The sequence below is a fragment of the Podarcis filfolensis genome, assembly GCF_964270895.1.
Source record: "Podarcis filfolensis genome assembly, chromosome: 10".
Lineage (NCBI taxonomy): Eukaryota > Metazoa > Chordata > Lepidosauria > Squamata > Lacertidae > Podarcis > Podarcis filfolensis.
Window position 1 is genome coordinate 29,440,742 of NC_139612.1, and position 23,534 is coordinate 29,464,275.

The window sequence follows — 23,534 nt, forward strand, 5'->3', positions numbered from 1 at the left end:
GTTTATTAATGTGCATTCCGGCTTGAATAAAGGAAGCTATATTGTATATTTAGGTTTGCCAACATCCAAACTCACGGATGAGGGAATGGGGAGCAGAAGCTTTAACGTCTCTCATCAAGGCTGGGCTGACATTTAACCATGATCCTTCACTCTCTCAGAACCAGGTGAAATAACGCTCCGGGAAATAAAAAATCTTCTGGAAGTTATGCTCCATAGCAAGCAGTCATCGTGTAATTTATATTAATTGTCAATAAGAATCAGAAGTTACTTTCCACAGTTTTGTGCATTGTTAGCTACGTAATGAATATATAGCTGGAATGTCTGTGCTTCTGGAATTTCCCATCCTACATAGCTGACTTGTAGGAGTCAAGGCTGCTCTTCCAGCCAGTAGGTGGCTGTTTGTTGGGCTAAATAGCAGTGCTGTCCTATGTGCGCTGATTCGGACCTAAGGGGCTTACTCCTAAGTTAGTCAGTGTAGAACTGGAACCCCAGTATTATGTTACAGTAGCTTCGTACCTAGCTAGGTAGATACCAGAACGGTATGTTGGCTCCCAACCTAGAGGTTGTAGGGTTGCTTCTGTTTCTGTTTCTTTGTTCTGCTCACTATTTTTTACAAGATTCAGCACTACAGTAAACAGGAGGCTTTATTGCAGAATGGAGTTTGTGGGGTATTAGGGGAATTGGGTCGAGCAACGATGAGGCAATAACCCAGGCATCTTGTGTGGACTTTTCACTGTATTTGAGTAAGCAGCAGGAGACACAGACAGCTGGTGGCTACTAGGCAATTATATTTTCCCACTCTCTTCTCCTCTCTTCTAACCCTTTTGGCACAGATCTGACTGCAGCTATACTTCTAGTGATGATACGCTAGAAAAGTAGCTGCTTGCCAGGATCTTTTGAGTTGAGGCAGCTGGCAGTACTGCCTAGGCTAAATTTAGGCTGGAGACCACCTGATGTAGAATTTCAGTGTTTCTCTTTCTGTCCCTCCGCAGCTGCCACTGGTGTCCAATAGGTCCCTGCCTCCCCACTGAGCTTGTCACTTCTGTGTATGATGCTGTTTAGCTTCAAGATGCTTTAGTAACTAAAGTTCAGTCTCTACTTCCCTTTTATTTCTAGAGACTTCAGTTGCTGCTTCTAAATCCACTGAAAGAACTGTCAAACATCAATCACCCTGATATTAGGCTCAAGCAACTGGAATGTGTGCTACAGATTTTGCAAAGCCAGGGTGACAGTCTAGGGCCTGGGTGGCCCTTGGTACTTGGAGTCATGGGAGCAATCAGAAGTGATCAGGGGTGAGTTTCTTGAAGCCAAGATGCAAACATTTACTATTGCTAATCTTCATTGCTGCTTCCGTTTTTTAGGTCACTTTGTGGTACTGCTCCATAGTCTTATTTTTTAATAATTATTGCACCAAATTATTGTGCAAAATATAGTAACCTCATTCCTAGGGTAACAAGTTCTTTTGTGGCTCTAGCACATAACTAAAAAAATTAAATATTCTGATGTCCTCTAAGCTTCATCTTTTTGCACCTAATGTTTATATGAAAAGAAAAGCTGCTTATTTTCACCCAAACTTTATAACCTTTTAGCTAATACTCTCAAATATAAACCTTAAACGTATTTAGTGCATGGTGGTTTGTTCTTGCTTCTGTAAAGTGAATGATCTATTCCACGCATACAATACATTGCATGATGGTATTACATGTGACAAGCCATTAATGTGTAGACTTGCCAGTTCCATACAACTAAAAAGTAAAGGACCCCTGGACCGTTAGGTCCAGTGTGGCACTCATCTTGCTTCAAGCTGAGTGAGCCGGTGTTTGTCCACTGACAGCTTTCCGGTCATGTGGCCAGAATGACTAAACCACTTCTGGCACAACAGAACACCGTGACGGAAGCCAGAGCACACAGAAATGTCGTTTACCTTCCCACCGCAGCAGTATTTATTTATCTACTTGCACTGGTGTGCTTTTGAACTGCTAGGTTGGCAGAAGCTGGGGCAGAGCAATGGGAGCTCACCCCATCATGGGGATTCGAACTGTTGACCTTCCGATCTGCAAACCCAAGAGGTTCAGTGGTTTAGACCACAGTGCCACCCATGTCCCATAATTTGGTGGAGGGGATTGGCTTCCTTGAGCATGTTAAAAATGGACAGGTCTGTAGAGTAAGCAGCTAAGCACAAAGAGTTTGACTGACGCAGAGCTACCACGTATCTAGTTGAATGTATCAATTGGGCAATCATCTGTTTGGTAGTATGATATTTTATGACCATTTGATAAACCTATAAATTTTTGTTTTGCTTTGTTAATAGAGAGTCTCTAATAAGGACTGCCTTCCAGTGCCTACAGTTGGTTGTGACTGACTTCTTGCCAACGATGCCATGTACTTGCCTACAGATTGTTGTAGATGTTGCTGGAAGCTTTGGGCTTCACAATCAAGAACTCAACATTAGCTTAACATCAATTGGTCTCTTGGTGAGTGTTTAGTTTAATCCCTAGCTGTGAACCTTTGCTTTCTAATGTTTAGCATTATTTTGCATAATTTAACAGAGAGATTGACTTTTAAGTAAATGTGCAAAGGACTGCTCTGTAAGACTTGGACTGCATACACACACCATACATTTAAAGTGCATTCCCGCCCCCAAAAAAGAATCCTGGGAATTGTAGTTTACCCCAACAGAGCTACAACTCCTTAACAAATGGCAGCTCCAAGGTTTTTATGTTTCAGATATTGAGAAAAGCAATTCCTGATTCATTGATACAAAATAAAAGGAATTGGTGTGCAAGTTCCAGAAAACATATTCTATGGTGTTGAGATTTTTGGAACTGATTGGACACAGCTTTCAAGGAGAGTTAAGTGTCAAGTTCCATTGATTTTTGGTGTAATTTAAGCCAGTTCTACTTTCTCTGGATTGTGCTTATTAGTTAGAATCAGGCACCTGGTAGGAAAAGCTGAGTCCATTGAGATGAAAGATAAGTCTTTCTTTGGAAAACTAAAGTATTTCAAGTAACAGGTTCTGTCCTGTATAAATTAATAATGAGCACAACTGTTCTAAGACCTTCTTGCCAGAAATGAGTAAGAGGAGCATCAGCATGACATACTTTGAGTATTATTTTGTCCCAAATAAAATATGGTTTATTGTTAAGTGTGCAGCAGGATTGAAATGTAGCCTGGTCTTTTATTTATTTCTTGTTCAGGATTATAATTCACCGGTCAACCAGAATATGTTCTTAGATGTAACCCCTTGCTGCAGGATTTATTCATTCATTCATTTACACTTGTTCCTTTATTTTTAAAAAATGAAACCCAAAGCAGCATCAAAGAATTAAGACAACTTCGCTGTTTAAAGTAGTATTTAAAACCAGCTACCATAAAAACGCATTTAAAAGGGAACTCAACTTAGCACTCCAGCAACACTTCTCAAAACCTTCCTGCATAAAAATGTGAAACCTAGCCAGCAAAACTAGTACTAGCATGGAGCTTGGCACAATTTTTAGGGTAATTAGTTCAACAGGATAGCTGCCACCCTTCTCTGTGCTCTGTAAACATAATTTATGAAGATGCATTCTTTGTTTTTGCAGTGGAACATTTCAGACTATTTCTTCCAAAGAGGTGAAATTATTGAAAAAGATCTGAACAAAGAGGAAGCATTGCTACAGAAGCAAGCAGAAGAAAAAGGAATAGCACTGAACCGTCCTTTTCACCCAGCGCCACCCTTTGACTGCCTTTGGCTATGTCTATATGCCAAACTAGGGGAGCTCTGTGTAGATCCACGGCCTGCCGTGAGAAAGAGTGCTGGGCAGACCTTATTCTCTACAATTGGTGCTCATGGAACTTTACTTCAGCACTCAACGTGGCACACAGTTATTTGGAAGGTACAATACGAAAACCACACATCTTAAAACAGTAATATCACAACTGTGTCTTATCCTAGTTGTATTTATGTGTGTTTGATATTCTTTTTTTTCCAGTTTCAATTATCTTGGCTACAACGTATAATTTACTGCAAGAGGAAATTGCCCTATTCTCTATTGGTCCTTAGTGCCCAATCCATTTGTTTGACTTTCTGCCAGCTTTTGCCAAGTAATTCAGTGGGCTTTAGCCTTTCCAGACATATAACCTACTTTAAACTGCAACATGGGCTTCTTAATAATTTGCCTTATAGATGCACAACTTCCTTCTCATACATAATCTATTTTTCCTTTCTGTCTCTCTTATCTCAACATTCATGACATTCTGCTTCATGTGCATCTTAGCTAAGATGGAAGCTGTGCAGTTTTTGAAAAATGTGCTTCCACATTTTCTACAAAGTCACTGATATTGGAACACACCTTTATGAACTCCCATAGCAGGCATGTTGCAGCAAATACTTTTTGAGAAAACATAGTGGAGTGCTTGTCAGTGCAGACTATTTTAAGTGTGGTTGTGAACTTCCAGGTGAACATGGTGTTGAAATGTACTAATACTTCTGAGCAAGCATCTATAGGCTTAAAATGTTGGTGTTGGTAAAGTTAAGTAAACTGGAATCTTTCACATACTTCGCCTGAGGAAGAAAATAACTTGCCCACATTTTTGTTTATTATTTTGTAAGCTTCAGTTACAAGACACGGCTAGACTATTAAGTTCTGGAATGCTTTGTTTTATAGGTTCTGTTTCATTTGCTGGATCGAGTAAGGGAGTCGTCTACAACGGCTGATAAAGAGAAGATTGAGTCTGGTGGTGGCAATATCCTCATTCACCATTCAAGAGATACAGCAGAGAAACAGTGGGCTGAAACATGGGTGTTAACATTGGCTGGAGTAGCTAGAATATTTAACACAAGGAGATACCTGCTACAGTCCTTAGGTATAATGTCTTCTTTGCATGTTTATGGCCAGTGAATATTTTTATTTGGGCAGGGGAAGATCCCACAGTTATAGGTTGATTTATTTTATTTATTAAGATTTGTATCCCACCATTCATCATAAAATAATCTCAGAACAGGTCACAACACACCCTCTGCTGCCTGGCCTTATCTGGCCTCCTCTAGAGGGTGGGGTATGCTAGTCCTGCCTTTTTATAAATATGAATGCATTTTTAGCTTTTACTCTGTTTTAGTTTTTTCGAATGTGCTATTTTTGTAAGTCACTTTGAGTTACATTTTGTAAAAAAAAGAAAAGCAACTAATAAGTGCAAATAATATACTGCATATTCTGTAACCACAGATCTTTGGCAGGCATAAATGCTGCCTTGTAACAGTGTGTTCTTGGTTATATAGCACACCTATCCTCTGATTTCTCCTGCTGAGCTTTTTTCTTTCGAAGTATCGTCATTATTATGCCACTTACTAAAAGTCACTTTTAAAAAGGAGAAGGGAGGGCATGATAATGAAATGGACCACTTTCTGAAACTTCTTTTTCCCCAACAGGAGATTTTTCTCAAGCTTGGGATGTCCTCCTTGATCACATCCAGTCAGCTGCACTCAGCAAAAACAATGAAGTTTCTCTGGCTGCTTTGAAAAGCTTTCAGGAAATCTTACAAATTGTGTCCCCTGTTAGAGAAACTGAAAAACCTGACACACCACCTGCTATTAATATGCCTGTGCCTGTCCTCATAGGAACAGTGACTGCCACTGGCCTTGGAAGATCTTTTATGAGAACTGATTCTATAGGAGAAAGGATTGGAAGGTATAATGTTGCGGAACCTCCTGTAATAACAGATGAAATTGAAGACTTGAATCTTTGGTGGGCTGCCTGGAACAGCTGGTTTAGGATTGGCTCAGAAAGCACAAAGCCTCCAGTTTCTTGCGATAAAATTACTTTTATCCCCAGCCAGCCTTTTCTAACAGCTTTAATACAGATATTCCCAGCCCTTTACCAGCACATCAAAACAGGTTTCAGTATGGACGATCTCCAAAAATTGGGTGTTATTCTACATGGTGCAGTTTCTGTTCCAATCAGTTCAGATGCATCCCCTTTCATCCTGCCATCATACACGGAGGCAGTTCTAACAAGTTTGCAAGAAGCGGTTCTAACAGCTTTAGATGTCTTACAAAAGGTAATAATGTAGTTTTTAAATTCTTTCTGAAAGGCAGACACTCAACTTCATATTGCCATCTATAATGCGAATAGGTTAAATATTGGTAGATATAATTGGCAACGCTAATAGTTTTATAAGGTACTTTTGCTCCTTGAGAGCCCCTTCCAGGCCTATCTTTTCTGCTTGCTGTAGGTTTCTTCCTGTTCAAACGTGACTTCAGCAGATTATATTTGCAGTTAGGTCATCTTCATAAAGTTGTTGAATCAGACATTCATACAGAATTGCAGTGAACCAAGAATAATTGTGTATGATATTTTAAAGAAAATGTTGATTTTGTGAGAGGCACAGGTGGCTTATGGGTTAAGAGTCAGCAGCTGATACTGTCAACCATAAGCTTTAAGGCTCCCTTTACACACAGAATCCCTTGGAAGCCAAGACAGAGCCACCAGCAGCCTTTTGATAAAGAATTAGCCATACTCATATGAAGAAGGAAGGAGTATCATGCTAAATGCAGCAACCGTTCTGTAGCCTCACTGTGGTGCCACTTATTCCACTCAATGTGCATAGAACACATCGTATTTATGTTTGCATTGCGGTGTGAGGGGGTTGGAAAGTTATTTCAAGTAATAAATATAGAGGACACAGAGACAAAGAAAATTGCCTACTTATAGGAATAAGCTCGCAGTAATAAATATGGGGGGACGCAGGTGGCACTGTGGGTTAAACCACAGAGCCTAGGACTTGCTGATCAGAAGGCTGGTGGTCCAAATCCCCATGGCGGAGTGAGCTCCCATTGCTCAGTCCCTGCTCCTGCCAACCTAGCAGTTCGAAAGCACGTCAAAGTGCAAGTAGATAAATAGGTACCACGCCGGCGGGAAAGTAAACGGCATTTCCGTGCGCTGCTCTGGTTCTCCAGAAGCGGCTTAGTCATGCTGGCCACATGACCCGGAAGCTGTACGTCGGCTCCCTTGGCCAATAAAGTAAGATGAGCACTGCAACCCCAGAGTCGGCCACGACTGGACCTAATGGTCAGGGGTCCCTTTACTATTACCTTTAATAAATATCATGAGCTGGTTGGTAATATTGAGGAGAAAGTAGTGCACTGAGAAACAGGAGAAGCGAGTTTCCATCACTGCTGAACCAGTTATGTTGCTGTGCAATGTGAACATTTTGAGACGCCCAGGGTGAAAAAAGATGGCAACCCCTCATAGGAATAGTTTATTTCCCACTGGTCACACACTACTATAAGTCTTACTTGTGGACTGCATAACACTGTGAGAAACATACTTTATAAGTATTGAATTGGTGTCTAACCTGTGGAAAAGGGAGACGTTGGAGTGTGTGTGAATTTAATCCACTTTTGATGACATCATGTTATGCCATTGTCAAGGACAGTGAAGATCTAACAAAGCATAGGATTCAGACTAAGCTCTGCTCTGCACCTGCAACACCCTGAAATCCACTTCTTTTTGTCACATGCACTGGCATTGTGTACCACCATCACAACCATAACATTATATAAGATTGTATTTTACGCAGAGTGGAATTTTAGTTGAGTTCCCATCTGTTTAGTGTAATTTAAGGATAAGATTGTACTGAGAGTTCTTATTTGATCTTATTTTTAAATGTTCTATTGTGGAATAAATGCTGAGCACAGGGTGGATAACAACGATTTTTTAAAAAAGTAATAATAAAAAAATTGGATTTTTAAAAATTTAAATCAGATTTTTAAAATAAAATACCTTGGGAGGAAAAATATTTCTAAGGATAGTTTTCTGTTTAAGTTACATTATAGTCCAAAGGCTATTCATTAGGAAATAAGGATTTGTTTTAAGCTTTTCATGTGTTCCAAAATTCAATCTAATTTTTTTAAAAAACCAAACCGTTTAACTATATCAGTAAGCAAACATGGATACATATGCTATAATGTTATTGTTTTAGTTAAATAAATTGTTTAATTTTTTATTAAGGAAATCATTATTTTTCTCCTTCCAATAAAGTACAGCAGAAAAGTTGTCCAAATATAAACAGTTAACTTACGGAACCTCACAGTAATTTCATAATTATCTGTCTATGTATTTCTAATAGTATAACCAAATCAGTATTTTTTGATATAACTGTAAAAACTACTCTGAAAATTTATTATTCCAAAAATGAAACCTTCATCTGGTTGTAGATATTAAGATTATACCAGCAAGAATGAGTCTTTCTGCAAAAAACATGATTTAAATCAAGTCATACTGACTAGTGATTTACATCAAGTCTTACTGACTCGTGATTTAAATCAAATCCACCCTGGCAGAGCAGTTACCAAGTTAACCCCAGCAATTGATGCATATTTTCTGTTATAATATTACAGAACACCCCTTCTGAACGCTGTTGTCACAGTTCCACAGACTGGAATGCATCCAATGTATGTTTTGTGTGTGCTAGCTAGTAGTTTGTTGACCCTTTCTTCATGCTTCGGAAACTAAATGCCCACAGCGTCTCAGATTCTTGTAACACATGCTTTCAAATTGTTGACAGTGTGTATGTGTGTTGTGGCTGGGAAGAGAGATACTTCGTAACCAAAATCAAACTTAATCATCGTCGCAACAAACAGAGGTTGGGCTTGATGGCCTTTAAGGTCCCTTCCATTTCTATCATTCCATACAATATATGGCCAGAACCCTCTTGTTTGTGTGCTTATGCCAAATACAGTGGTACCTCGGGTTACATATGCTTCAGGTTACATACGCTTCAGGTTACAGACTCCGCTAACCCAGAAATAGTACCTTGGGTTAAGAACTTTGCTTCAGGATGAGAACAGAAATCGTGCAGCAATGGTGCAGCAGCAGCAGGAGGCCCCATTAGCTAAAGTGGTACCTCAGGTTAAGAACAGTTTCAGGTTAAGAACGGACCTCCAGAACGAATTAAGTTCTTAACCCGAGGTACCACTGTACTGTTGATAAGAATATAAGAAGAGGTCTGCTGGATCAGACCAAACTCCCACCATCTAGCCTAGCATCCTATTCTCCCAGTAGACAACCAGATGCCTCTGGGAAGTTTGCAAGCAGGACCTAAATGCAGCAGAACTCTCCCCACTTGTGAGTCCCAGGAATCGGTATTCAGATAAATACTGCCTCTGATGGTGGAGGTAGGACATAGCAATTCTGGCTATCAGCCTTTGATACACTTCTCCATGAATCTGATTCTTTTAAAGCCATACAAGTTTGTCATTCTAACTACATCTTGTGATAGCGAATTCCATAGTTCAACCAGGTGCTTTGTGAGGGAGGTAATTTCTTTTATCTGCCCTGAATCTTTTTAAACGGAGCTTTATTGAATGGCCCTGAGTTGCATTATTGCGTGCTTTATGTTTCTAGAAATATTAATGCTTTCGTTTTGCTTCTTATAGGCCATATGTGTGGGTTCAGAAAGCATGCAAATAATGTATCCTGCTATCTTTGATCAGTTGCTGGCATTTGTTGAATTTTCCTGTAAACCACCGCAATATGGACAGCTAGAAACAAAGCACATTGCAAATGCAAAATACAATCAGGTGAGGTGTGTTGAATTTTAGCAGTCTGTTTTTGAGGTCACTGGCTTCCAGATATGATCAGCTTTGCATGAGTTATTTAAATGCCATCATTTTCCTGCATTTGGACATTTGTGTTATCAACTAATTTAATAAATGTTTGCTGGTTTTTCATTTCAAGTTCTTTCCTTTTTTTTCTTGTTACCTTTCCATTTTGAGACTGCATTCTATTAGAAAAGAAAACTATACATTTGTAGTGAAAACTAGCAAAATATATCTATATTAGCCTAACAAAGTTGCTTTAATCAACCTGCACTCAGTTTTGCATTCTAAATTTTCCTGTTAGGCTCTCTTTTCATTCTTCTGTTTTGTGATACCATTGCCTTGAATGCATTACAATACTAATCATACTCAACAGAAGAATGAGTCATCAGAATTTTAATAGATACTGTGTGTATGTGTATTAATTTTCCCTTATTCTGTTTATCATGCAACACAATGGAATCACAATAGATACAACTGTTTGCACCGGTGAGTTCAAATTCTTTAAAGATTGTGCTTAGTCTTCTTGCTGCATAAATTGCAACATTTCACTTGCTTAAAAATTACTTTTAAATTTCAATTGTGCACCCCTATTCTCAATTCTGTATGTGTGAGGGCTTGGAAGATTTCTTTTTGTAAGTTTTTCATGGATCAAATAATTTTCCTTGTGGAATTTTCAAAATTTTTTGCATGGCATCAAAATAGGTCCATTACAGGATTTGTTTTTTTCAAATAGTCTTGTTTCTCTACATGCACTGATGTCCCAATCTTACTTTTCTAGGCAGAGTGGGTAGCATTGAATTATGTACCATTTGCTGAGAGGTCTTTAGAAGTTGTAGTAGACCTGTACCAAAAGACAGCTTGTCACAAAGCTGTTGTAAATGAGAGAGTTCTTCAGAATATTATCAAGGTAAATATTCATATATAAATTTTAAGATAATTCTTTAATTATAGTTCTTCTGCTCTGAGGTTAGCTTGTGGAATGGCTCTGGAGCACTAAGAGTGATTCTGTTTTGATTTTAGCAATAACCATTTTGTGTTACAATAATTACTGTCCATAAATATGTTCTGCAGAAATTTGGGTCAACTTTGCCAGTTACCCATATAGTTGGTGCTTGGATTCTTTGTTTTAGTCCCTTGCACACTGGAAAACAATGCCACTGTTGGAGACTAGACTATGGTAATCGGAAGCAAGAGGACTAGGGTGTCCTAGTACTAGTGTAATTGAATAAAATCTGCAGTTGGCTGGCATGTAATGACTAACCTCTATCACATTTAGAAACACATTGCTGGGTTTATGTGACATTTGTTTTCTTCATGATTCTGTGTATATATATTCACACACAGACATTTATACATATATAAATAACGATGATAACCATGGATTTCCTGCTGGCATCGTCAGGTTGGGCTCCTGCTGCACCAGGAACATGAAAGCAGGAGAAGAAACTCTTGGGGATTAGATGGCTCCCAGTCAGTTTTTGCTCCTGCCTAATGACAAAGCAGTCATGGCACACACAAACTGAGGGAAACGAATTGGCTGTGACTTCTTGATATATGTGCATTTCAAACATTACCATTTTTTAGTAGGAAAGCACAGTGAAATTTTTTTACCCCAAGAATAGTATTTGAAATTTCCACATGTGCAAACCAAATGAAATGGCCTGTGTGGATTAGCATTTATATTCATTTTGAAAATGGGTTTCTATCAAATGTAAGACTGGAGTATTCGGAACTAGACAGTAAAAAGCATTTTAGTATTATAAAATTCCCAAAATTTGTCTATTTCCATTATTATTGTTCACTGTCATGACACTCCCGTCTTCCCTTCCGGTCCTGTAATGTTTGCATGGGGAAACCCAGGTGGCCACTTTTGCTTCTTTTTCTTTCTGTCCTCCTTGCCTGCAGGCACATTCTTTCTCTATTTCTGTATTTGATCTGTACTTTAAGTGAGCTTCTTTCTCTGTGTTACAAGTACAAAAAATAAAAAATGCACATTTCTTTCTTGTACACCTTACTGTTTGACTTACGTAAGGATACTTATTTTTGCAGACATTGAGAATGCCACTTAGTTTGAAGTATGCTTGTCCTTCAGAAAGCACCTGGAAGCTGGCAGTTTCTTCTCTCCTGAAAGTTCTCTCCATTGGCCTACCAGTTGCAAGGCAGCATGCTTCCTCTGGAAAATTTGACAGCATGTGGCCAGAGCTAGCCAACACTTTTGAAAACTTTTTATTTACTAAAAGGTAAAGTGCAACTTCTTGTTTGTGTGGGATTAAAGACAGAGTGAAGAACACATCTGATTTTATTATTTATGAAATTGGCTCTTAAACACCTCTGTCTTAGAACACTTGATTTTTCCTCAAACTTTGGAATGGTTCCATGACTAGGAAAGCGCTAAGTCGACACAGATGCAAATTATGAGAATTAACACCATTATGTAATTTCCTAAATTATATTACCTTATGAAAACTTTGAGGCTTATTGTTTTTTCCCCATTCTGTGTCACTAAAGCAGAGCTTTCCAAACCCTGTGCCGCAACACATTAGTGTGCTGGCGTGTCGTGCGAATGCTTCCTGCCAGAGTGGTGTAGTGGTTAAGAGCAGTGGACTCTTAATCTGGTGAACTGGGTTTGATTCCCTGCTCCTCCACATGCAGCTGCTGGGTGACCTTGGGCTAGTCACACTTCTCTGAAGTCTCTCAGCCCCACTCACCTCACAGAGTGTTTGTTGTGGGGGAGGAAGGGAAAGGAGATTGTTAGCCACTTTGGGACTCCTTAGGGTAGTGATAAAGCGGGATATCAAATCCAAACTCCTCTTCTTCTTCCTCCCGGGGCTGGAAAGGGATTAGTTTAACCTCTGGTTTTATAGTAAAACTGAATTACTGTGTCATGAAATTATGCATGTCTAAAAAGTGTGTCACCAACATGAAAAGTTTGGAAAGCTCTGCACTAAAGGTTCTCAAAAGCTAGATGGGCATGTGTACTAAAAACTTTGTAGTCTTGAGCTGGTGAATATAGGCTGAACTGGTCCAACAAATAAGGATGAAATAGCAGTACTGTACCAATAAGTGAAACCTAATATTGAGTGTTTCTAAAGTTTTTGGCTCTTACACTATAGTGAACATTCGTGCCCAAGAAGTCTGACTATTAAGCCTTGTTAAGCCAAGCATATGCTGAGTCACAATTTCTTAAAACTCCCCATGCAGTGGGAAAGATGTGATCAGCTGACAGTTAGACTAGTGTCAGCAGAAAAGGAAGAAAAACAGTTTTCAGCTACTCCTCTTCCCCCTCTTCAGTCTCCAGCCCTCTTTCTGCTTCCAAACTGGCTCCAGAGGGTCACCCAGCTGTCTGTAATAATTGGGGTGGAGGTCTGCAGTGCAGAGAGAAGGAATTGCTGAGAATTCTTTCTCTCTCTATTTTGCTGACAGAAGCCTGGCAGCTTAGTATCACCATTACATCATATTATTATTATTATTATTATTATTATTATTATTATTATTATTATACCCACTATTTTTATATCAATATCCCACTGCTCATTTTCTGTTTCACAGAAAACAAATTTAAATATTAAACTATGGCCAGCACAGTGTTTATGCAGTAGAAACATAACATAACGTTTGGGAGATGGTCTTGCCTTCTGTCTCTGCAGGCACACAGTAGTTTAATTAGCCCTCTCAATATACCAGATAGTTTGCAATAGTTACCTAAATTGTGATAAAGGAAAATTCTGTGCTTGTCAAATTCTGTACTTGACATTTTGAAAAACAGTGAGAGGCTCTCTGAAAAGTCAGAATAATTATTCCTTGTTTTGAGATGCAAAAAGACATAATAGCATTCAACAGTGTTGTGTTCTGCCGTGTGTCTTTGTCTCACTTGAAAGCTGAAAAGATAGGGATGTATTATTTCATTTATAGTAAGTGCAAGAATAATCTGCCTTCAACTGTCCAGTTTAATATACTAAGTTGATTAAGCATGAAATGAAACAGGAAGGTATAAAAAGAAAGTGTCTGCAGTAAATGTCTTTTGACTGTGTGGTTCAGTGCATGATCTACTCTTTCAAATCCCGCTGCTGTGTGGCTTACTGGATATGAGTATCAGCCTCAGTTCCCCATTTGCAAAATAAGAAAATTAAATACAATTTTCAAGTTGAAATATATAAGGATTGTAAACTATTTAAATATACTCAAATTGCTCATAAAGGATTTGCACACTGGGATATTTAGTATGGTCAAGGGTCTGAAAAGCTTCGTCCCGTGGTTCCTCATATAATATTGTGAATTTCATATATTAATTGTTTCTTGTGAAGCATCTCAAAACGTTTTCACAACACAATAAAACATATAAAGCAATTGTGTGTGCGCGCACACACACAAACAAATTGGTCTCTCAATCCCATATGTTAAGGCTATTCTCCATTTCCTTTCAGTTCCCCTCCAGATAATCTTTCTATTCAAGAGTTTCAGAGAAATGAAAGCATTGATGTTGAGGTGAGTGCATATTTCCTGTCAAGTGACTCAAAGTATTTGCTAGCAAAATGTTTAATTAATCAAAACTAGGTTATGTTATTTAGTTAATATACCAGGAGCCTATTCAAGTAAGGATTAATGCACCTTTGGGTTCACATTCAGGGTTCTGTCGATAGTGCAAGGAGTGTGTAAGAGCCCAAAGCTTGCTCCTGATCTTCACCCTAGACATGGGCCATGTGTGTACAGATCTCATGCTAAAAAGGCAGAGGTTCTTTATATATATGTTTATATATGTTTGTTGACATTATTTATTTCTGCAACGGTGTCCATATCTCCTGGGTATTAATGAACTTCTGGTGAATGACTTTTCAACATAACATTTATATGTTCTCATCTGTTATAGGTGGTGCAGCTCATCAGCACAGAGATACTGCCTTATGCTAACTTTATTCCCAAGGAATTTGTTGGTCAGATTATGACTATGCTCAATAAAGGCTCTATACATTCACAGTCATCTTCATTTACAGGTATGTTAACCTAACAATAAAGTCGTATATGGAAGGATTCCTTATACATTAAACATTTGGCCTGAAAATATTAAATAGCATGTGCACTAGATGAATAATTAGGCACAGATAACACCCTTTAGATTAGTGTTGTTTTATTCTTTAGCACAGCTGAATAGTGCACAAGAGACTTATTTTTAAACGTGATTAAAATTGTCCAGTTTATTTGTACTTTTAATGTATATATTTATATGTATGTTATCTCAGATACAATTTGCTTTTGTAATCATTATCCTTTCCCATACGCTCTGTTAGTCCAACATTCATTTAGAATAATATATTTCAATAAGTACATTTAAATAGTTTTTTGTTTGTTTGTTTTTGACAGAAGCCGAAATTGATATTCGTATGAGAGAGGAATTTTCAAAGATGTGTTTTGAAACATTGCTTCAGTTTTCATTCAGTAATAAAGTGACAACTCCTCAAGAAGGCTACATTTCACGAATGGCACTTTCGGTTCTCTTAAAACGATCACAAGATGTGCTGTATCGCTACATAGAAGATGAAAGGCTAAGTGGCAAGTGCCCCCTTCCACGGTATGTAGTGTGTGTGTGTGTGTGTGTGTGTGTGTGTGTGTGTGTGTGTATTTTTAAGGGAGCTGCTTATTTCTGCTTACTAAGGTTTGTATGTTGCTGTCCTCCTTAAGGCCTTTTTGTGTTGGGGTTCTCATGTGCCTTACCAGTATCTAAAAGAATGTTGTTACAAAAGCATTGGTAGCTGAAAGGCTTGTATATCTGTATATCTTGGTCACCTGAAAATAATAATAGCTATGTCTTCTAGTTTACTACATATAATGACCATAACAAAAATATAATAGAATCTTAGTTGATTTGGTAGATACTGATGATCAGTTAAATATTTTTGACTAATCACCGTGAATTTGGCCACAGCAACTCTTTAAGAAGCATTCAAAAATGGAGCGTGAATTTTAGCACCCAAAATGTAGTTTAGGGATAGGGAACCTTTTCAGCCTAGTGTTCCAGTTGTTTATCTCCCCCTACGCCCATGGGCCATATTTGGCAAGTGGGTGATATCACTCCCACCTGTCAAAATTCACCAGTTTGGGAGATAGTGACCAAGCATGACTGAACTCCCTGCTCATCAGCTAAGATTTGATCTTCTGTTTGAACGGGAGACTTCCATGTCCCAATGCTGATGTTGTTGAGGTACAGCTTCCACCATCCCTGGCCCATTGGCCATGCTTTGCTGGGGCTGATGGGCGTTGTTCAGCAACATCTGGAGGGACAAAGGTTCCCAATACCTGCCGTAATTGAAGCTGCTTTTGAAATATCCCTTAATTTCCAAATGATGTGCCTGGGGATTGCTCACTGCAAAATTATTTGTATCCCTGCCATAGTATTTTTAAATTCCTAAAAAGGATGTATACTAGAAACAAGTGGAAACTGCAAAACGGTTGCAATGTGGGGTGTTCCTGTTCAGGCTTCAAGCTATCTAGTGATGCCTTCTAGGTTATTCCCCCAGTTCAGTTCCTGTTTTGTTTTGTTTTGACCAGCAGACACTTGGCATTCTGTAGCTGCTGATAATACTCAGAGCTTTTCTTTTCTTTTTACAGTTGCTCCCAATTGCTTGTATTTCTGCAAACTTCAGTTCCCCATAGCATTTGATATCTGCTCCTTATTCTTCACGGGATCCATCTTGGTTGGAATCCTGTCAACATTCACTTGATGACATCTTTATTGATATTTATAATACTCTCGTACTTCATTCTGAAAATGAAACTAGATATAATCCATCCTAAATTGAGATGTCACAGTGAAAAGATAATAGTCTTAAAAGTTCAGTTTTAGATTTTGTTAGAAATCATTGCAGAAATTTATTTTGCATAAGCTCAAGTTAATCAAATTTTCCTCGAACTTAAATTCACATCTGATTTTGTTATTCCCTTTTATAGGCAACAAGTCACAGAAATAATATTTGTTTTAAAAGCTGTCAGTACCCTCATAGATTCTCTTAAAAAAACTCAACCAGAAAATGGTAAGTAAAATAAAAACTGTGTGTGTAAAATATGTATTTTCATACGTTCCTCAGTGAGATGACCCCTTATAGTACTATACCATAGTCGCCAGCTATGTGGGGCTCTGGGTGCCCAGGCACCCACAAATTTTAAATAAAGAGGCCCAGCCACAGTAAAAGCAGCACGCCCCGGGCACTCACTGTCATGGGGCAAGGCAGGTGCACCTCTACTATGGAGTTTACTTGTTGAAAAGTCTTAAATAATACAATGCATAGTTCTTTATATGTTGACTCATGGTTAGATTTGCCTGTACATTTTCTAACAAATGTATCTCTAAGCAAGTCCTAGTTTTTAAAGCTCTTGGATACCACAGTAAAATGATGGGTCTAGGGATGTACCGTATTTTTTGCACCATAACACTCACTTTTTTCCTCCTAGAAAGTAAGGGGAAATGTCTGTGCGTGTTAGGGAGCGAATGCCTACGGATGGCGGGGGGGATCTGCTGCAGTCGTGAGCAGAGGATCCATGGTTCCCCTTCCTTCCCTCCTCCGTGGCTTGCTTTGAAACAGCAAAGCGGGAGAAGAGCCGCTGAGTGGGGAGGAGAGAGAGACAGAGAGCCTGCTTGCTTTAAAGGAGCAAAGCGGGAGAGGAGAGGAGCCGCTTACACGAGCCCAGAGCTGTTTTTTTCAGCAAGCCGGGGAGGAGGGAGAGAACAGCTCACTAAATAGCAGCAAAGTTTTTCGCAAGCAGGCTCTCTGTCCCTCTCTCCTCCCCACTCAGCTGGCTAAATAGTAGCAAAGTTTTTCAGCGAGCTGGGGAGGAGGGAGCTGTTTTTTTCAGCGAGCCGGGGAGGAGGGAGAGAAGCAGAGCCTTTAAAGGAGCAAAGCGGGAGAGGAGAGGAGCCTTCTCCTCTTATACCCCTCTTCCGCATTATTAACAGCATCCTTCTCCACCCACCCCACGCGTGTTCCTTGTCCCTTGAGTGCTTTTCCTTCCCTCCCAACTTAAAACGTGGTTACAAAGCACGGATCCACATGGATCCTCAGGATTTTTGCACTGGGTCACCCCAAATTCACCATCAGATCACATAGCATGTCCATCGCTACAGCTTGCACCAAAAAAATCACGCACCCATTGTTGCCTGAGGCCGCAGTGGTGCAAAAACGTGGTTACAAAGCATGGATCCACATGGATCCTCAGGATTTTTGCATTGGGCTACCCCAAACTCACCGTCAGATCACATGTCTGTGGCCACAGCATGAACCACAAAAATCATACATCCACTGTTTCGTTTAGAATATTTTTTTTCTTGTTTTCCTCCTCTAAAAACTATGTGCGTGTTATGGTCGGGTGCGTGTTATAGAGCGAAAAATATGGTAATAGTCAATTCAGTCTGGTTGTTTTAGCCTTCCGGAGTCCACAATCAAGTATGGACTGGCTAATGCTTCAAACTGTGCGAGCTTGTTTCATAGGAAGTGTACACAGATTCTGTCATTCAGGTGGAAGAATCACAACTTAAGGTTACAATCCTAGGCCTACTCTTGAATAAACGGCAATTTAGCAAAGGAATTAAGACGCTGAGAAAACATATGTATTAATTGAATCTAAGCTGCAGTGGTCTTTGGCTAAACATACTGTTTTTCGTGTTACGTATATTAACTGGGCAGGTATGAGAGGGCATCTGCATTTATCTTTTTGTTATTCTGTGGATGATGTGTATCTTTCTCCTCTTTTCCTCAGGGTGGGGGACTTGAGGTGAAAAATACTCTTTAAAGAATACACTATAAAATTACTTATTTTTATTTTTTTACAGTTGATGCTAACACATGGGCACAGGTTATTGCTTTGTATCCAACTTTAGTAGAATGTATCACCTGCTCATCTTCAGAGGTCTGTTCTGCTCTCAAAGAAGCTTTAGTTCCCTTTAAGGACTTTATGCATCCACCAGCATCCAAGGTACAGAATGGAGAGTCCTGACCAAATTTTTGCTTTTCAAGAAAAATGCATCCATCAAACGAATGTTTGTTCTAATGTGAGACATCTTTGATGAAATCTCATGACCAGTACTTGGCAAGCAGTGTTGACCGCCTTTAAACTGTACTAACCAGAATTCTGTGATTCATATCACTTCAAGCTTGCATCTCAAATGTTTCTGGGTGAATAGCAATGCAAGCCTTTGACTCACTGACTGGAATCCACTTTAAAGTACAGTACTTGCTACAGTAACTTGAAGTGGTGATTGAAAAGTGGGCTTATGTACAGCTTGTTGTGTATGTGTTAATGATGTAATTAAGAAAAAAAAGAAACCTAATTCATTTGGATTTATTAGGCAGGTGTTTTGCACCGTTTTTTCAAGTACAAAATTGTACTAAAATTTTATGCAAGAAGGTACTGTAACATTCCACATTATCTGTAACCAGCCTTTGTAAACAAAGGGAAAATGTACTTGTGTGTATAATAAATCGTACAGTTCTGTAAAAAAAAAAGTTGCATTTATTGTTTAAATTCTTTTTTAAACATCAATAATGTTAAAAGCTTGAAAATGTATTTATTATGAATACTAAGTTGTATGCTTGCATTTTTACTTAATATTTGCCTTCTTTGTTGGCAGATATGTTCATTCATATCTGATCATGCAGATGATTCTTTTCCTTTTCTCTTTTGGCATATTTGAATGTATCTTATCTGTGGCCAATGAATAACAATTCTGCTAACAGGACGTATGAATAAAGATAGTGGCAAAAATCTGTGAGCTGCCATGTTGAAATAAATGAATCTGCATAAGCAGAAAATTGCTGTGTAGCACTCAAAACACTACCATACCTCATTTCACTAAATAATTGTTTTACTGTCAGCCCTTTTTTGTAGCTCTGCTTTTTAAAAAACCCTTTTAGTTGAAATGTATATTTTTTTCAGTTTCGCCCCAAACAGCATTGGTCACTATTGTTGAATTATGACTAAAGCAAAATGATTTTTAAGTATCAGCAATATTTTACTTGTATTTCTTGTCATTGTTTCAATAATTTTAAGTGCTTTGTTTTGTAACGTCTTTTCAACCTGAAGAATAACTGTTCTACTCTTTGAGTATAATATGTGTGTGATACAAACCGAGAAGTGTATTTTTGAAGATAGTTTAGAGATATAGTAAACTGTCATGAAGTAAAATTGTTTGTTTCCCTTTACTATGAAGTGCCATGGAATGGGTATTTCCTGTAAAACCTCTTCATTGTTGCAAAGAAATCTTATCCCTAGGCCACACCACTTAATTTTTAGTCAGACCCTAATCTTGATAATACTGGAATATGTTGGATTGAAAGTTTTATTCTATTCAGTGGCGTAGGGTGGGTTGTCAGCACCCGGGGCCAGGCAAGTAATTTGCGCCCCCTAACCCGTGGATTTGCGTCCCCTAACCCTAACCCCCAGATGTTGCGCCCGGTGCGGCTGGCCCCCCCTGCACCCCCACGCTACGCCACTGATTCTATTGTCTATTCTCTGCTGTGAGAACCTCAGCAAAATAGTAAGTTACTATGGAGGTGACACACTTTACAAGCATGTCTGGTCACCTGCCACATAAATAGTGTCACAGATAAGGCGCATGCCATTAACTACTATAATGGAGCCCTTTCTGTGCTCTTACCTCAGAAGCCTCCATGGTTACTGTTCTGTGGTGCTTTGTAGACTTGCACCTTTTGTCATGGAACAGCCAAAAAGCATACTTGTATGGATTTTAAAAGTTTCAGTTTTTATTTCAGTAAGGTTGCATTAAATTGTTTTAAATATATATCTTAAGTGTTCTGAATGTAGTACAAATGAACATGGTAAAGTCTGCACTTACAAGCCAAAACATATTTAGCTGAATCCTATCCTATCCACCATTAGTGCTTACTTTCAATTATGTGTGCCCAGGATTGCAGCCATTGAGTTAAAGGTTGCTACCCTCTGAGAAGGAAGATATGCCAAGCTCTGTTTCCTTTTGAAGTCATCTTGACTGTTACAGTGGATCATGTGCTGTATATGTTGCAAGCTTGATACAAAGATTGGGGAAGAGACACTATTCCTACTACCTCCAGGACATGCCATCTTGTATTTCACCAGAATCGCCCAGTGAGCTCATACCATAAACTCTGCAATGTGCTCTCAACTTATGACACTTATTTGCCAGCCAGATAGCTTGACATTTTCTTTCTGTGTTATAGAACAAGTCTTTCTGATACTTACCTGCTCCAGGAAGCAATATGAGCCAATGATTTGAATTAATGATATCTTGATTTAGTGGTAATTTAACTTTTTTATAGTTTTCAACCAGTCTGTATGTTCTTTTGTTTAGAAAATGTCAGGCATAAATAGAAAATTTGCTTTGAATTGGTTATTACAATTGGTATTTTCTCTTATCATTTTCTCATAGTAATGGAAGGCTAACTCACTTACATGGGTAAGTCCCCCATATAGTGTATAGATATGTTTCAGATTGATTTCAGTTTACCACACAATCTGCCCTGAATTTATGATGTTTAATCTAAATGTGTGAAAAGGTACATTATATGTTGGCCTTTAGAATGTTTAGCAGAGCAGTCTGTCAGATGTGAGAGGGAGAAACCGAGGTAGAGGAAGTGTCAGTTCATGCATCCTTGGAGGAATGAATTTCCTGCTTTTTAATTTAGCCACTTAAGGCTGCTTTTGTAATAATTTCCCCCTCCCATTGGGAGTTTCCCCCCAGCTCTACTTCCTGTTCAAAACAGGAAAGCTTGGGATTCTGTCGATCCACAACCTCTTACCATATCAGTAAACCTTGTATATAATCTGCATACTCCTTGTATAGATCTTTGTCATTTATGCGCTTTGAGTATAAGTTCACTTTTCTGCCTGTAACTTTAAAGACAGCTACTGAAGCATGCATGGACAGCACAAAATATAGTAAAACAACTTTTGGATCTTGGTGCTAGCTGCTAATGTGTTCAAGTTTTTAGCTTTAAAGCCTTACTTCAGCTTTTGGTGGAAACACATTGTGCCACGTGGGCTAGTGTTAAGCTCTTCTGGGGAGGCTTTCGGTTACAGCACCAAGCATTGTTGTTCCCACTATATTGTTGTAGGTGCCTGCTAAAAACTTTATTTCAGCAAGCCTAGCCAGATAAATAATTTAGTTTTTAAGTTTTATTTCATTTCTTTTGGTTTGTTTTTTTTTTTTTGCATATCATGTGCAGTGCTTAAGTTTTGATTAATTGGCCTCTATCTGTATTAATGGGACAAGGGTGGCGCTGTGGGTTAAACCACGGAGCCTAGGACTTGCCGATCAGAAGGTCGGCAGTTCGAATCCCCACGACGGGGTGAGCTCCCATTGCTTGGTCCCTGCTCCTGCCAACCTAGCAGTTCGAAAGCACGTCAAAGTGCACATAGATAAATAGGTACCGCTCCGGCGGGAAGGTAAACGGCGTTTCCGTGCGTTGCTCTGGTTCGCCTGAAGCGGCTTAGTCATACTGGCCACATGTACGCCAGCTGCCTCGGCCAATAAAGTGAGATGAGCACCGCAACCCCAGAGTCGGCCACGACTGGACCTAATGGTCAGGGGTCCCTTTACCTTTACCTATCTGTATTAATGGTGGTAGTAATGAGGTGGTAAGATCACCTACAACTTTTTTGTGATATAGGCTGTGAGCCAATGCTTATCTTACGTTATAAATCCTAGTCAGTTCAATGAGGCTTACCCCTGAGTAGACATGTAGACACTAGTTTCCCTTTAAAATCTTTCCACATACCATTTGAATATGGGTGATACATTTTAACTTCTTATCGTTTTGCATGTCGCCTGCTTAGAACGCCTAGAAATTATTTACAGCAAAACACGAGTTTAAATGCATTTGTCCATGACACTGCAGGTGATTAACAGATTGTATATATTACAGTGGGTTAAATTACGGTATGGTGCTGCATGATTATTCAAAGTCCCGTTATGGTTAGCGTGCCTTATTTTTAGGATTTCAGCCGTATGAAACAGTATTTTTCGCCTTTTATCTGTTGTGCCCCTTAAGTTGCTCGATAGGCAACTTAACGCCTGGCGAACGCAAATTTTACTCGATTCCGCGGCTAGGCCTAGCTTGTCCTGGACTACATTTCCCAGCAGTCTTCGCTCGGAGCGCGAGACTGGTCGTCAGGTGCCCACACCCCTCTATATTTTCGCGCCGAGATTTGCTCTTCCTCCTCACGCGAAGAAACGGGAGGGGGAAAATACATCCCATTTCCCAGCATTCCTTGAGGCAAGGGCTTTAAAGCGAGTTCCTGTTTGCCCGAGGGGATTAATTGACCGGCGCCGTCTTTTCCTCGGGGGCTGCAGCAGAGAAGGTCGAGAGCACCGACCTCCCAGCCCACCCCCCGCAACCCCGCTCCGTTGCCGGTCTGTTCTTGTTCAAGATGGCGCTGGAAGGCTCTGTGACGGGCCAGGCCTACGAGTCACGTGGACAGAGCGTGAGTACTCGGGCTCCCCCCCCCCCTTTTCCCCATCTCTATGGTTTGGGTGGCCGGGCGCGCCAAGAGGGAGGCGAGCAATAGGCGGAGGGAAGTGGGGGGGCTTTTCTCATCCTTCCGGAGAAAGGGAAATCGGCGGAGCCTCGGAAAGGGCGGGAGCGCGGCGGCGGCGTCTTTCACTGCGATACAGCGCGGGGGGTGGGGAAGGCGGCGCGGAGAGGAAGATGCTTTCGCCGCCGTCAGAGGAGCAGAATTTAACTGCTGCCCTTAAAGGAATGGACCGAAAAAACCGTGTTCTTCCTTTCTTCTCTCCTGCCTTCGCCTATCCGCGCGAGGCGGCAAGCGCCATCGTGTGCCCTCAGCCGCCAGGAATGGCGCCTCGTCAAGCGCCTCACCGCCTTTTATTCCCTCGGGGGGCCGGCGCGCGCGCTCGGGCGGTTGGTGGGGAGGGGGGGGGAGAGAGAGAGAGCTTGCAACGGTCCTGTTCGAA

At 39.9% G+C, this 23,534-nt stretch overlaps 1 protein-coding gene across 4 annotated transcripts in view; it reads left to right on the forward strand.

Moving 5' to 3' along the window:
* Positions 1-19,750, forward strand: part of MON2 (MON2 homolog, regulator of endosome-to-Golgi trafficking) — a 56,423-nt gene extending 36,673 nt beyond the window's left edge. For 2 of the 4 annotated variants that reach the window (XM_083574305.1, XM_083574306.1), the window contains exons 21-35: positions 54-164; positions 1,117-1,292; positions 2,312-2,474; positions 3,582-3,875; positions 4,647-4,845; positions 5,408-6,036; positions 9,416-9,559; positions 10,049-10,066; positions 10,359-10,487; positions 11,630-11,820; positions 14,005-14,065; positions 14,448-14,571; positions 14,939-15,146; positions 16,523-16,605; positions 18,399-19,750. In XM_083574305.1, coding sequence (XP_083430431.1) covers positions 54-164; positions 1,117-1,292; positions 2,312-2,474; positions 3,582-3,875; positions 4,647-4,845; positions 5,408-6,036; positions 9,416-9,559; positions 10,049-10,066; positions 10,359-10,487; positions 11,630-11,820; positions 14,005-14,065; positions 14,448-14,571; positions 14,939-15,146; positions 16,523-16,605; positions 18,399-18,562 — 2,694 coding nt within the window. In that variant the 3' untranslated portion in view covers positions 18,563-19,750. The remainder of the gene's footprint in view (positions 1-53; positions 165-1,116; positions 1,293-2,311; positions 2,475-3,581; positions 3,876-4,646; positions 4,846-5,407; positions 6,037-9,415; positions 9,560-10,048; positions 10,067-10,358; positions 10,488-11,629; positions 11,821-14,004; positions 14,066-14,447; positions 14,572-14,938; positions 15,147-16,522; positions 16,606-18,398) is intronic. The other 2 variants (XM_083574308.1, XM_083574307.1) reach the window with 1 other exon arrangement.
* The last annotated feature ends 3,784 nt before the right edge of the window (positions 19,751-23,534 follow it).